The sequence below is a fragment of the Gymnogyps californianus genome, chromosome 1, assembly GCF_018139145.2.
Source record: "Gymnogyps californianus isolate 813 chromosome 1, ASM1813914v2, whole genome shotgun sequence".
Classification (NCBI taxonomy): domain Eukaryota; kingdom Metazoa; phylum Chordata; class Aves; order Accipitriformes; family Cathartidae; genus Gymnogyps; species Gymnogyps californianus.
This window is the reverse complement of record NC_059471.1, coordinates 10,884,030-10,898,061: the sequence shown is the minus strand read 5'-3', so window position 1 is coordinate 10,898,061 and position 14,032 is coordinate 10,884,030. Positions and strand designations below refer to the sequence as shown.

Genomic DNA, 14,032 nt, shown 5'->3' with positions numbered 1-14,032 from the left:
ATGAAACTATCCTAGTAACAAAGGAAGTATAATACTTTTATTATACTGATAATATCTTGCTAATGCTGTCTTGTTAAACAAGCCAAAATAAATTTATTCTAGTATTTTGTGCGTTTTTTCCTGACTTGCCACATTTACGTGCATGTACAAGAACTACTGATCAAAGAAGTATTTGCATTTTTCTAACTCTTTTACTGGGCCGAGTCTTTAGCCTTCATGAAAGCAAAACTATACATACATTCTCTAAGTAATGTACCCTCAGAAGTCTGTGTTACCTCCTATGTGATAAAACACAGTGTGTGTCTGTGTATTTCCCTAAATACCAAGACATTTCTTGTGGCTCCTTTAATTAAAAACAGTAGAAGAGGCTGAAGCATTAACTAATGTGGAGAAGGGCAAAGCATGGATTTTTTTACTTCCACCAAGACCTCTTATCTCTGTGCAACTAATAGGCACCAAGGCTTTCACCTCTCTGGTAGCTATACTTAAATCAGTAGCTCTGGACACTTTTGTTACAGGCTGGATGGTAGACTGGACATGCACAACCCCACCCCAAGTCTTGTGGATTGCCTGTGGGAAATCAGCACATAGTGGCTTGAACAGGAGCTGTGGGAACCCATCCAGCTTTCCAGCTGGACCAGGACAAGCTGCCTGTTGCAACTGTTCCCATACAGCAGTCTTCAAGGCCATGAAAAGTGGTTCAGAGGCTAGGGACCACAGACGGTCTGCAAAACCACACTGCCTTTCCAGCAGCCCGCCATACATTTTGCGGATTGACTGGTACATGATAGAAAAATTTGGAAATCGCTGTCCCAGCTGAATTTTTGTGCTTCCAGTGCAAACTGGCTGTGCAGGGAGGAAAAGGCAGAGAGCTGCTGGATCAGAACTGCAAAGTCCTTTTTTTGGAGTTAAGCTAAGGGATTATGAGGCAGATCCACTTACTATTAGTATCTGAAGGGAATAATACATCAGTATTGACTTTAGTAAGTCGTGAAATGAAATTATAAACAGTGAAAATTTTGGCTGCCAGAAAACCAATTTCTGACAATGAGGGCTATCACTATCCCCATGGAGATGAGGATTTGTGATTTTTTGGTATGAAAATGAGACAAAGTTATAACTTAGAGAATATAAAAGTGTTTTGCAGACAGTGCTCCTGCACTGGCTCCTGGACTTGTCTGGAGGATATTACAGCATTGTCCCTTTTAAACCTGTGAAAATCCTTTATTTCGGAGCCTTTCATGTGTAACAAAACGTCAACTATTGTTATAAGATACATCTGTTTGAAACTTATAATGCTATGACTTAAAAATTGACCAGATAGTCTGCTCTTGAATGTACATGATAATACCTCAGATACAGAATTCTGCTATTTTTACAGAACTGAACTTCTATGGCATTATTATTCATGTGCAGCAGGAGACAATGATTTCTGGTTACTTTTTATGTGATTTATGCCTATTTTCATCCCAACTGAAGACAATGGTAAGACACGAAGTCCTGCTGACTGCTGCAGAAACAAAGGTTGGTCACTGAGAGACATGGCTGCTGAATTCTTGTACTGCTCTGTGTGTGTATGTGTGCATGTGTGCTTAAGATGAGGGAGGCTTAGATGTATTGATTTTACAGCAGCTTTTTTCTCCACTCTTAAATGAAGTGGAATGAGGAGCAAATAGTCTGGCAAACAAAAGAAACAGAACTATTATTATAACTGCCTGAGGTTTTATACTCTAAGTGCAGAATCATAAGGAAGATTGGCTCTCAAGTCAGTTTGTCGTATATGCCCATGTGAAATCTCTGCCACAACAGCCTGAAACCCAGCCAAAAACCCAGCCTGGCACCTACTGTTGCATTAAAGGTCAGGAATAGTGCTTGCTTGCAGTTACTTAATAAAATACTTCATTGGTTTCCATGCCTCTGTGGAGGACTGGAAAAGGCCTTTCCACCTGCACTGCTTAGGTCAGGGGTCCTTCTCCTTGGAGACTGCTGGTGCATCGCTGCAGACCAGGCTGTTCTGCTATGGTCACACTCCAGATTTATTCCAGTGGTGGCACCGAGGGGGTAGGAAACCACATCCCTCCCTCTCCTCTCCCTTCCTCTCTCCTTCCTTCCCCTCCCCTGGAAGTTGGTTGATGGCTCTGATTATGGAGCCTCCAGGAAAGTGGTCTTTGTCATGAAAGGCCAAAGTTCATCAACTTCCATTTACATCAGTAAACACGAACAATTCTTCCTGAGCCTGAGAAATCAATTCCCACAATACATCAGCCAGTTGTGGTTTAACGGGCTGAATTGAAATGCCCCTTCTAATCTGCATCAGAGGAATAAAACCGATCCTATCGCATAATGTGTAAAGATGGGAGGGGAAGAGGGAGCAGTACTCACCATTGCACATGCAGCGCACATTCCTGTAAAAGCGGGGGCACACAAAACTAATTCGTGCTGTGCTATATGTCATCAGGGAATGTGAATCAATAGATAGACTTTGCTCACAGTGTTGTTCCTGACAATCCAGTCCAGAGCAATTCTTCTCCAAGATAGCAGAAATACGAATCACATTTTCCAAGTGTCTCCTTGCATTGGTAAGCTTCTGAATCAAATAGGCAGGCTTATAGAAACCACTGTTGGGCATCTGAACCGCAAACAGCATGTCAAGCTGATTGCTGCCTGCCACCGGCTGAATACTGATGATGTGCAGGCTGTCTTGTTTTTGGGAGAGCACTGCGTTTCGCAAGGTACGCCTGAACCCGTGCATGTGAAGGCCCACAAAGTCTTCTGGGGAAACGTTCTCAAAACGGATGGTGACTGTGTTCTGCAGCATTTCTTGTAGCAATTGCTCAACGTGGACCACAACATCGATGGGTACCTGGAACCGGCCATCACTGACAGAGACATTCAGGACATACTTGCCGTTATCGAGCCCTCCAAGGGCAATGATCTTCCCATCATGGCTGTTGACCTTGAACAAACTTTTCTGCTCTGATTTTAGCGTGTACGTGAGGACATCGTACACATCCTGATCTGTGGCATGAATTTTCCCAATAACTCCCCCAGGAAAATCATCTTCCATGGTGACAATGAAAATCTCCAGTGGAATGGCAGTCGGTTTGTGAATGCTCTCTTCAATAACCCTCACCTGAACGTAGGTGTGGGAAACCTGCTGAGGCTTCCCGGAGTCCTTTGCCTAATGCAATTTAGAAAAAATAAAAAAATAAAAACCAAAATAAACCACACATATAACACAGCCAACAACCATAACTTCTTGCTATACATATTTTCACAGCATCAGTAATTCTGAAGACCTCTCAAAAGAACTTCCCAAATGCATTTGCAAAATACATATGTAAAGAAACGTCTCAGCCATTTCTAGCAGTGGAACTTACAAACTCTTTAGGGAAGCACAGATATCTCATCTAAGTGGATTGCAGAGAGAAATGTGTCAGCAGAATGTCTTATTACTCAAACTGAAATGTTCCCAGGATCCCACAGCTATCACTTGTCCTCTTCACAACAGAGCCATTTGAATGTGGTATATTCTGCACCAAATGGAGTTTGGGCTCACTTCTATCCTGGAAACGAGACTGAAGCCCAGTGAAAAACCAGCATCAGTTTCTGCATTGCTTGGTGTGCTCCAAAGCGTTTCAGATCCTGCTTAGTTTGTGTGGATGTGAGGGAGTTCAGAGTTTTTCTACAGCGCTCTGTACTACTTTACCTGAAGCAATCAAGAAACATGCTTGAAATAAATAAAATTTATCACCCTCCAAAAATGAAATAGAGTGGTTGTGCTGTTACTAACGATAAAATATGAGAGCAGCACTGCACTTGGACAGATGACTGTATGACCCAGAGCACATATGATAGCATCATTTGCACTTTTTTATAGAGAGTAAAAGAGCAAGTATGACAAAAAACCCAAGGCCATCTTGACAGAAAGGTGTGCAAACTTGAATGAGTGTCCTTTCCTGCAATAAGAATGTTTCATTGAAGTCACTATTGAGATATACTGCTCCACACATTTATTTGCTCCAGAGAAGAACAGAAGACTAAACTACCACTGAGCAGAGGTGTAGCACACATTCAAAGATCTTTGTATTTGGACATGGGGAGGAAAATTTACAAGCTGAAGAAAAAAAGAGGCAGGATGGCAACAGTAATATGGACATTACTAGGAAAGGATTAGTAACTCTAAGACACTCCAAAAATCATTCAACCTCACTCCTAAAAGGGCTGGGTGGAGTATTTAAAAAAAAATTTTATGTATATGTGCACACACATACACACGTACATGCACAGAGATCCCATTCCACTTTCAATTTTAACATTACTTTTTAATAAACCTAACACAGAGGGGGAACCTGATGGTGGAAAGGAGAAAGCAGCACTCTGGCACATATGAATGGAAAGAAACATTTCTATGGTCTATACACAACAGGAAACTATAAAATATGTTTTCGCTGCAGAAATCCGTAAAGAAAATAATACTGGGAGGAATTAGGCCTCCACAATCCAGCAGCATGGTTTTCTGAACATGTTGGTGCCTCTCAGACATTGTGGTCTGTCTAATATTTCATTAATATGACATACTTGGATCTATATAGCTAGAGGATGCTGCTTAAATTTAATTCTCATGCCTAATTTTGGCTACACTGGAACTTTGGCTAGCAAATTGCTCTGAAAGCAGGGTATTTTAGGATGAAGGCATCGTAAGACTGAAAGATGAGGTTTATTTATTTTCCTACAAGGCTCAAAAAATAGGTTTCAGGAATATTAAATGACAAATTTGTAAAACTATACTTTGATTTGAACTGTTAATTAGCATCAGAGCTTATATTTTTTGAATTGTAACTAACTGAGGATGTTACTGCTATGAACAGCATTAAATCTGCTTGTAAAGGAGCAGACAGGCTGTATTTAGAGAAATCAACCCCAGCAAAGCAAGTGGAAGAAGCCTTTCAGATTCAGCTTATAGGACCATGTCCCATTTCAATTAAGAGGTGTAGTTTGTTCCCTAGACTTGCATATTTACTGAACCCTACTACATTTTCTCTGGCAGGCCTGAGAAATGTGGACAAATTACTTTTGGATTTACAGTTTTTTGTAATCAAAATTATCCTGGTTACAAAGTTCCTCAACAATGACTCTAAAGCTAAGTTTGAGCTGGACTTCTATTGCATGTCTTATTTTCACATTCTTTAAAAGCTAAGTTGACCTTGGAAATGTGATTTCATGAATTCTTGGTAGGCTTCCAAAAATTTTATTATTAAATTTATGACTTAAAAGCAGAAGTGATTTTCCTTTCTAGAACAATATTTTGCCGTCACTCATTCTGTGGTGTATTTATATGTATATAATGCATTTTGCTTATTTTCCTCGCTTAGCTACAGAAAAAAAAAAGATGAAAATCTTAAATCATAACTGCCGCTGCTCAGAAAATTCATTTCATGCCGAGGAAATTGGAAAGGTGGCCAGCTACCTATTTATATTTATATGAAATTAGGTTTAAGGACATCAAAGGAAATATACCATATTGTGCATCTGTAAACTGGAATGCATGGTATTTACTCATAGAATACAGTCAATTAAAACCAATCCATACAGGCAATGTACAGATGACCTACCACTATGAGGGTTTTTGTTCCTGTGGAGATGCAAAAATCAAGCCGTACCTGCACGCAGAGCACATATTCGGTTGCGACCATGTGCTTGAAGATAACTGCAGATCTCAAGACGCCGTGAGGATCCAGCGTAAACTCCTCCTCTTCATTGCCAGTGAGGATGGTGAAGGTAAAAGGGGGGCCATTGTGAAAAGAGTCTTTGTCTGTCACTACCAGCTGCAAAATGCTTGTGCCCACTGGTTTATTTTCCTTTACACATATACACAGTGTATAAAGAAAAGGATTAAAATGATACATATCACAATCATAAAATACCATGTTTTGCTATCGAGAATATTCAACTGAATGCTCTTTGCCCAAGACGGCATTTCACAAGCAGCGTTTATTTGACACCGCTTATGCCCCATGGACTGGTAGCAGAGATGGAGGCACCCAGCACATCTTCAGGGACTGAGGAGCTCTACCTGATACTGTGTCTGATCAGGACTGACTAACCACTAAGACTCACACCCTGAGCAAGGTGTAAAGAAGTGCAAACTCATCCCAGCTCAGACTTTTTGAGGCCAGAGTACCTGGCGCACCAGGGATGAACGGTAAAATGTGTGACAGATGCTGAGGTTAAGGAGTCTCAGCAAACAGAAACTTACCAAAGACTTAAGAAAGACATGTTTATATTTTACTTTAAATAAGATCAGTTGATACATCTTTTGCAGATAAATCATCAAAAGCTACTTAATTGAAACCAAATGCTTTTATATTTTAAAAGTCAGAGAAATTTTTGATGTGCAGGATAAACTTACTTGAATTACAGCTGTATAGTTAGCCGGAGTAAATACAGGGCTATTATCGTTCACATCAGAAATATCCACGTTGACCGTCACAGATGAAGACAAAGGAGGGGTGCCACTGTCTCTTGCCTGGATAACTAATGAATAACCAGATATCTGCAAAAGGTGAAAACATTAAATCATCGTGAAAGCGGTCCTAAATTTTAAGTCATGTTCTTTACATCCAGTGCACCACCTACCATATTCTAAGGAAAGAAGTTTGGCCTCATTACCTTCCCTGCCCTTAGTATAGCATTATCCTGTTTATTGCCACACTGTGTCCCAACTTCTGTTTTATAAGGCTATCAATAAACATAACAGCTTCACTGTATTAAAATAACTGTATCAGATGATGCATTCCCGAAACAAAGCGGCAGACAAAAAATAAACAACGGATAATATCCAAACTCAGCCTTTACTACTGTAGCTAACATTTTCATCTCTCCTAGGTGTCAGCTGGGATATGTGACCTGATTCTATTTATCTTACGGTTGGTTTCCAGGATATTATATAAACTGCTTATTAGAGCCAACCTCAGTTTGACACACAGTGTTTCTAACATGGTTATGGAGAACCAAGAAAAAGTTCACAGGCAGTTGTCTTAAACACACTGGAAAACTTTTGGGACTACTAGGGACAACAGTCTCTGTAGCAACAGGATATTATCCACCATTCAGTAGAAGATAAGGGTTTTTTGAGCCTACTTGTTTGCAACAGACACAAACTACTCAGCACGGTGTGGGCAGTTCAGTGCATCACCCATGGGCCCTCTACGCACATATGTGCCCGTGCGTGAGGTGTGAGCGTATGTGACAATTTGCAAAAGCTCTGTCTTTGCACAGCTTCTGGATGACAGTTTGATTTTATGAACTGCATCCTTATGTTGGCCTCCTTACATCTTACAATTGCTTTTTACTGTATATCGCTCCCCGCTCCCCAGGGAGAGCTGCTGACATGTCTGCCCCTGAATCCTTCTACAGGGGAGCGAGCAAAGGGTAAAATGCGTGCCAGATAAAACACCCCGCTCCAGCCTCTCTGTGCGGGGCTGGAAAGGGGAAAAGCACGCCCCTGCAGAGGGGAACAACGTAATGTTAAAGGGTTTTTTTCAGGGTGGGAGGAAATCCGAAGCCATTTGAAAAATAAAAGCCGTTTGGGTAGGAGGGAGTACAGGCTAAGTGTACAAAACAAGGGGGCTCTTCCAGGATGTGGGACCAACGTAAAGAAAAAGGAAACAGTTTTTTTGGGGGTTGTAGCGGGGAGAAAGACTGCGATTTGGTGGGGGCATAGTGACGCAGGAGGGAGGAAGCATCCTGAACTATGGAAAGTCAAGAAACTGAGGCAGAGAATTAATCTTTTTTTTTCCCTTTCAAGCTGTAATTTATACTGCTAGCTAAAGACAAGACTGACAGTTTTGTGGGATCTTTCCCAAATTTTGTGTGTGTTTGCTTTCATTTCAATGTATCCCAGAAAGGTAGATGGCAAAAGTCATGGTTTTTATGTCATTACAGCTCTGGAAATCAGTTTCCTTAAACCACTGAAACCTGGGAGGCAGCACTGCTTTTGGGGACCTACAGCAGATGGGGCATCATGTATCATTTTCCCTGAAGGGGTCAGAAACACCTGTGTCTAGGAAATGTGCCAAGGAAGCAAAGAAAAAGACAATATCACAGCTTATTTTAACCAAGGGAAACTTTGGAAAATGCAGATCTAACAGAGCTGGCATTAAATATGCACATGCCAGTGAGGGTGAATGTGTGTGTCTGAATGCAGATGTACGAGCGCACTTCAGAAACTAAACAAAATCATATTAAGAAATTAAGCCTGTGTCATTTAAGAGAAATATCTCACAGCAAATTTGTAATATGCACAGCCATTGTTACTTCCCTGTCCTCAACAGTCTGCAGTAAAGTAATTCTGCCACCAAACATGGACAATTTAATCCTGCCTTTGTGATAATACAGAAAGGATATTTGCCACTGTTTTAAGCAGTAGCCCTGCTTCCAGTAGAGAGCTTTTCCAGCTGAGCCCATATTCTGAGGACAGCAATCAGCTTCCCCGGTTTGGCGGATGCACTGCTTGGAGGCAAGGAGGCATGGATTTCTTTATGTGTTGCAAGACTTTTGAAGCCATGTAGCACTCTGCTGCCCTGCCAGTAGCACAGGCAACTGTATTTGTTTGTTTTTTTCCCAAACCTGCTAATTGCTAGCTATGGCAAAATGGTGATAAATCACCCTGAATGAATAATCTAGTGAGAAAATAAAGCAGCAGAATCTGTTTAATGAAGCACTCTTTCACTTTTGGTACAGCCCGGCCACTTCATAACATCACCTCCCCAGTGACATGTTTTGCAGAGCGCTAATTAATGGCTGAGGTCTCAGCTCGGTGCTTGGTGCCACAATCTGGAGTATGTTGTAATCACTCCGTTGCACACACCGCTGCACGTGTGTGCTTGCGTGCACAGGAGAGAGGAGGCAGCTCATTAACACAGCAACAGCTGCCGGTGGCACCACAGGAGAAATCCAGGGTTGCTTTTTTCCCCTATCTGGCCTCAGCTGCTGTGTTGGTGCCGGGTGGGAATGCTAGCAGAGCAGTTGGCTTGTAGATAGGATCGGGGATAGGGTTGGGGTGGGAAGAAGTGGAACAACATTAGAAAGACCTGTTGGAGCATCTTAGGCTGATCATTGCAGAGTATAAAAGAAGCTTCTTCAAGAGAAGCTAGCAGCAGAGTTGAGATCAATACACATCTGTAAGTCATTGTAAGTTAAGAAGTCCCACATGTCTTACCCTTTCTCTATCCAATTTCTTTTTAACCTTCACGAGTCCCAAAACAGGATCAACTGAAAATTCATTGTCTCGATCCCCATTCACTATGGAAAAACGAATCTGGCCATTGGAAGGACTGTCCAGATCTTCTGCTATCAACTTTTTTGAGAGAAGAGTGAAAATTAGTAAAACAAATAGTAAGCCATCTTTATGATACATTAATGGCTCAACACCCCAAAAAGTAAGGCTTCATATTCCATCAGACTAGTTACATCTGAACTGCACACCTCTACAGCATCAAGCCAAGCATCAAGCCAATCAGTTTTTGATAGGAGGCTCCCCTTGGACCTTTTCAAAATTCTAGCCCTAAAACATACACAATATTTTAATCTTAATATTCCATATAACACTTTCTTTCTGGATCCACAAGTTCCAAGATAAGAGTATTGTGAGGTTTGGGTATGGCTGACTCATGAAATGCAATGCCTTAAACATGCCATTGCTCTTTGACAGCATATTGGGGTTAAAAAGAAACAGTCAGTACTACTACTACTTTCTTTTGGCGGGAAACTGGCAGCAGCCTGGAAAGCAGTAGCAGATGCAGAGTATTGGCTAGAGAACAGTTTGGGTGATTCAAGATGCAGTAGTTATAATTATTAACCAGTGCAGCAGTATTTTATTAAAGGTCATGTGGCAGAGGGCTTCATCCTGCCTAAATGCCGCGCGTGGCCTCACTCACCATTATCACCGAATCACCGATGGCGGCGTCCTCACTGATGACTGCGCTGTAGACCACCTGGCTGAATTTTGGTGCGTTGTCATTAACATCTGTCACGTTTATGTTCACAGTCGTAACAGCGCTCAGGGCTGGAGTACCTCCATCTTTTGCTTCCACTACTAAGTAGAAATCCTTACACGATTCATAATCCAAAGCTTCAAAAATGGAAATCACTCCTTTGAAGCAAGGGAGGGAATGTCAACAGCCAGCGAAAAACAAATAATGCTATGGACTAAGGGATTTGACTGTAGTAAACAGTACAGCATGCTATTTATCACCATGGCACACATACAAAATATGTTGTTCTAACTGTAATACTGCCCAATCCAATAAAAATATTTGGTCAGGTTTCTACTGCTGTTGTTTGATTAAAGAATGATGCAAATTGCACTTGGGTTGCCACTGCAGAAAGGACCTTCACAAAGCATGAAGCAATGAATGGTTTCTCATGAAAATAGCTTTTATTATATGAGTATCGTAGACAGGGAAGTGGGGGCCATATCCACCCATTTGCCTGGGCTCATGCACAGAGCCTGTGGGAGAACTGGATGCCGACTCTGGAAATCAGCCCTGACAAGTCAACAGAAATTCACTCCGATGTAATTAACTTCCCATGAATTAAATACAAATGAACGGGGTATGAATACCTTTGAGAAATCAGTTGTCTATCATTTACGTAATTAAACAGGGACTTCCCCACTCAACTAGTGTCCTGGCTTTGGCTGGGATAGAGTTAATCTTCTTCTTAGTAGTTGGTACAGTGCTGTGGTTTGGATTTAGTGTGAGAATAATGTTGATAACACACTGATGTTTTAGTTGTTGCTAAGTAGCGCTTATCTTAAGTTAAGGACTTTTCAGTTTCCCATGCTCTGCCAGCAAGCAGGTGTGCAAGAAGCTGGGAGGGAGCAGAGCCGGGGCAGCTGACCCGGACTAGCCAAAGGGATATTCCATACCATGGAACGTCATGCCCTGTATATAAATTGAGGGGAGTTGGCCAGGAGGGGCGGATCGTGGCTGGGGCATTGGTCAGTGGGTGGTGAGCAACTGCATTGTGCATTACTTGTCTTTTCTTGGGTCTTATTTCTCTCTTTTTTTTTTTTTTGTTATATTCCTTTTCATTACAATTATTATCATTATATTTTTATTATTATTAGTTAGCATTATATTTTATTTTACTTTAGTTATTAAACAGCTCTTATCTCAACCCACGAGTTTCACTTTTTTCCCCGATTCTCCTCCCCACCGCACTGGGAGGGGGAGGGGTGAGCGGCTGCGTGGTGCTGAGATGCTGGCTGGGGTTAAACCATGACAACGAAGTTTACAAATTTTGGGTTCCCTCTTCACACAATCAAAAGTAAGATTCTCTGTAACTTGACTCGCTCCGTGCACCCAGACCCCCTCTAGGATAGAAATGATTTTTATGCAAGCCCTCCACTTGTTTCCCATGTACCCATAACCTTAACAAGAAGGGGGGAGTGGGTTGTGCACAGATTACTAGTGATGCCTTGAAGGAGGTAATACTAGGCATGGCAGGAAAGACTTAAAAGCAAATCCTTAACCTTGGCAAGCTAAATCCTTTTCAATATAGACCCATCAGGAGCAGGGATATATGGGGCTTAAAGGTCATTTAGTCCAACTGCTGCCCAACACAGGTCAGCTAAACCTAATCATTCTTGAATGTACTCATCTCTAATGTTCTTATAAACCTCCAACAACATCAGTTTCCTAACCTTCTTAGGAAATGTATTTCAGTACTTAATAATCATTACAGTTAGGAATTTCTTCCTATCATTTAACTGAAATAATCCAAATGCAATTTAAGCCCATTCACAACTTCTTTTCTCATGAATGGGCATGGAGAACAGTTTATTCCCCTCCTCTTCGTAGGTACTTTTTACAGGCTTGAATACTAACAGCATGTCTTCTCTTTTCTAGCTTAAACAGCCTCAATTCCTTCAGTCTTTCCTGGTAAGCCACATTTTACAGACCTTGGATCATTCTTCTTAATCTCGTCTGGGCTCTCTCCAAATGAATCCTACCTTTCAGCATGACTTGCTGGAAGCAGAAACCCTGAAGAGAAGCTTCCAAGTGGCTAGCAGAGAGTTCCCACTGATAAATGGTGTGAAGGGCATTATTTTTCAAGCCCTGATCAGGCATGCTACATCAGCACTCGGCTGTCTGGAAACTGAGCTCCTGCCTCTAAACCGGTAATAATGGAGCTGTCACACATTAATGAATAATAAATAGGTTTTTTTTTTTCCCTGTGTGATTAAGCTTCATTATGGGTTTTTATTGATTTATCTCCTTGGCTTCATTGTCAAATGTGAAGTTAAGTATCGCTGTCTAGGCGTATTTATGTTTAAATTTTGTTAGCACTAATCAACATTATGAAGATAACAGACAACACACAATTATGTTAAGTCCCTTACATGTAAGGCAGTGGCCTCCGCAGAGTGGAGAGAGATTTTTGCACACAGTAATATAAATGACACAATGCATCATTTTGAGATTTTCCAGGTTACTGGTTATTACAGCTGCACTCAAACAAGTGTTACCTTCAGCTTTCAAAATCAAGATTGTTTTGCTCTGAAGCTCTGGTGGCAGATTTGTACTGGTCATCCTGAATGTTATGAGAATAAGGGGATCCACTACAGGAAGCACAGAAGAATCATAGCTTACTGATGACGGATTAAAACCTCAATAAGGATAAATAATATATCCCACTAAGGAAATTCAAAGAAAATGAGTCATTTGCACCAAATAAGGTAGCTTCTCTTAGTATTTCTTAAAGAGAAGCAGCAGTACGTTCTTAAAATTTGTGATGTATAACAAAAAAAAACCCAAACCCAAACCATGGCTGAAGTCTACTGTCAGACAACACAAATCAGGAGCAACCTAAGTCAGTGAAGTTGCATACAGTTGTATAAACAGCAATCACATGTTAGGACTGCCAGCTATTTGGTCCTGATAGCACTCTCTGATGCTTGCTAAGGTCCAGACAGTTGAGGCTGTACTCAGCTGGTAAGCAGGTAAACATTGCAAGTGTTCATAACTGTAACAGTTGCACAGTTTGGCTAGTGTGTTGTCACATCTACATTGACTTCAACAGACATACTAATGGAGAAAAGTATTCTCCACTTGAGCTGGGGCAGCTAAGCGTGACTGTAATTTACATCACTCTCCAACCTAAAATTGGTTTTTAACTGTGCAACTCATTCCACATCGACAAGCTCTGAGTCTCTATTCTTGGAAGTTTTTTGGTCCAAGAGCCTTCCCCAAAGCATTCACGTTTTTCTGATGCTTTCATTTTGCATTACAAGTAAGAGCCACTTCACAAACCTGTTTTTGAGTTAATCCTGAACTTCCCTTTCTCATTCCCCGATCTGATGAGATAGGCAATCTCAGCATTAGTACCAATGTCTTGGCTTGTAGCAAAAACAGAAATGACCTCAGTGCCAGGTGAGGTGTCTTCAGGTACTGTAACAAGATAATCTCTTCTTTCAAACACAGGGGGGTTGTCATTGATGTCTAGCACCGTAATGGTAACGGTGGCAAACGAGGACAAGGTCAGCACAATGCTCTGATCTGAGGCCTTCACACTGATGTTATAGGAAGACTGAAGCTCTCTATCAAGTGGATGCTCCAAAATAATGATTCCTGATGACTGGTCAACTGAGAAGTAACCATCTGCGGAGTCTGCCAGGGAATAGGTAACTTTTCTGTTCACACCTGAAAGAGAAACAAATGTGAAAATGATAAAGTGAAATAAAGAAAACAACAACCTCTTCCCATCTAACGGAAACCCTAAGCAAAATCTGCTATCACACTGATCATTTCCAGTGGCGGTGGAGCACATGAAGGTAGGAGTGCCTGTGGGTACAATATTGCTGAAAGTTTGGGAGATCAGGACATGCTCTTCTCACCTGTCAAATCCCTGTGGATAAGTTAAGTTCCTTCCCTCATCATGATACTTTTTTAAAAGATCACTTTGCAGAGCTGCTGTGTAATGAGACTTGAAAGCAGAATCCAGATATGGTCCTTGCCCAGAAAAG

General features: G+C 41.4%; 1 protein-coding gene across 3 annotated transcripts in view; it reads right to left on the bottom strand.

Annotated features, from left to right (window-relative positions):
• Positions 1–14,032, bottom strand: part of FAT3 (FAT atypical cadherin 3) — a 322,500-nt gene that overhangs the window by 36,283 nt on the left and 272,185 nt on the right. For all 3 annotated transcript variants that reach the window (XM_050900494.1, XM_050900497.1, XM_050900498.1), the window contains 6 exons: positions 13,320–13,709; positions 9,942–10,156; positions 9,224–9,361; positions 6,413–6,556; positions 5,664–5,861; positions 2,383–3,181 (listed from right to left, as the gene is read on the bottom strand). In XM_050900494.1, the coding sequence (XP_050756451.1) occupies positions 2,383–3,181; positions 5,664–5,861; positions 6,413–6,556; positions 9,224–9,361; positions 9,942–10,156; positions 13,320–13,709 (1,884 nt within the window). The remainder of the gene's footprint in view (positions 1–2,382; positions 3,182–5,663; positions 5,862–6,412; positions 6,557–9,223; positions 9,362–9,941; positions 10,157–13,319; positions 13,710–14,032) is intronic.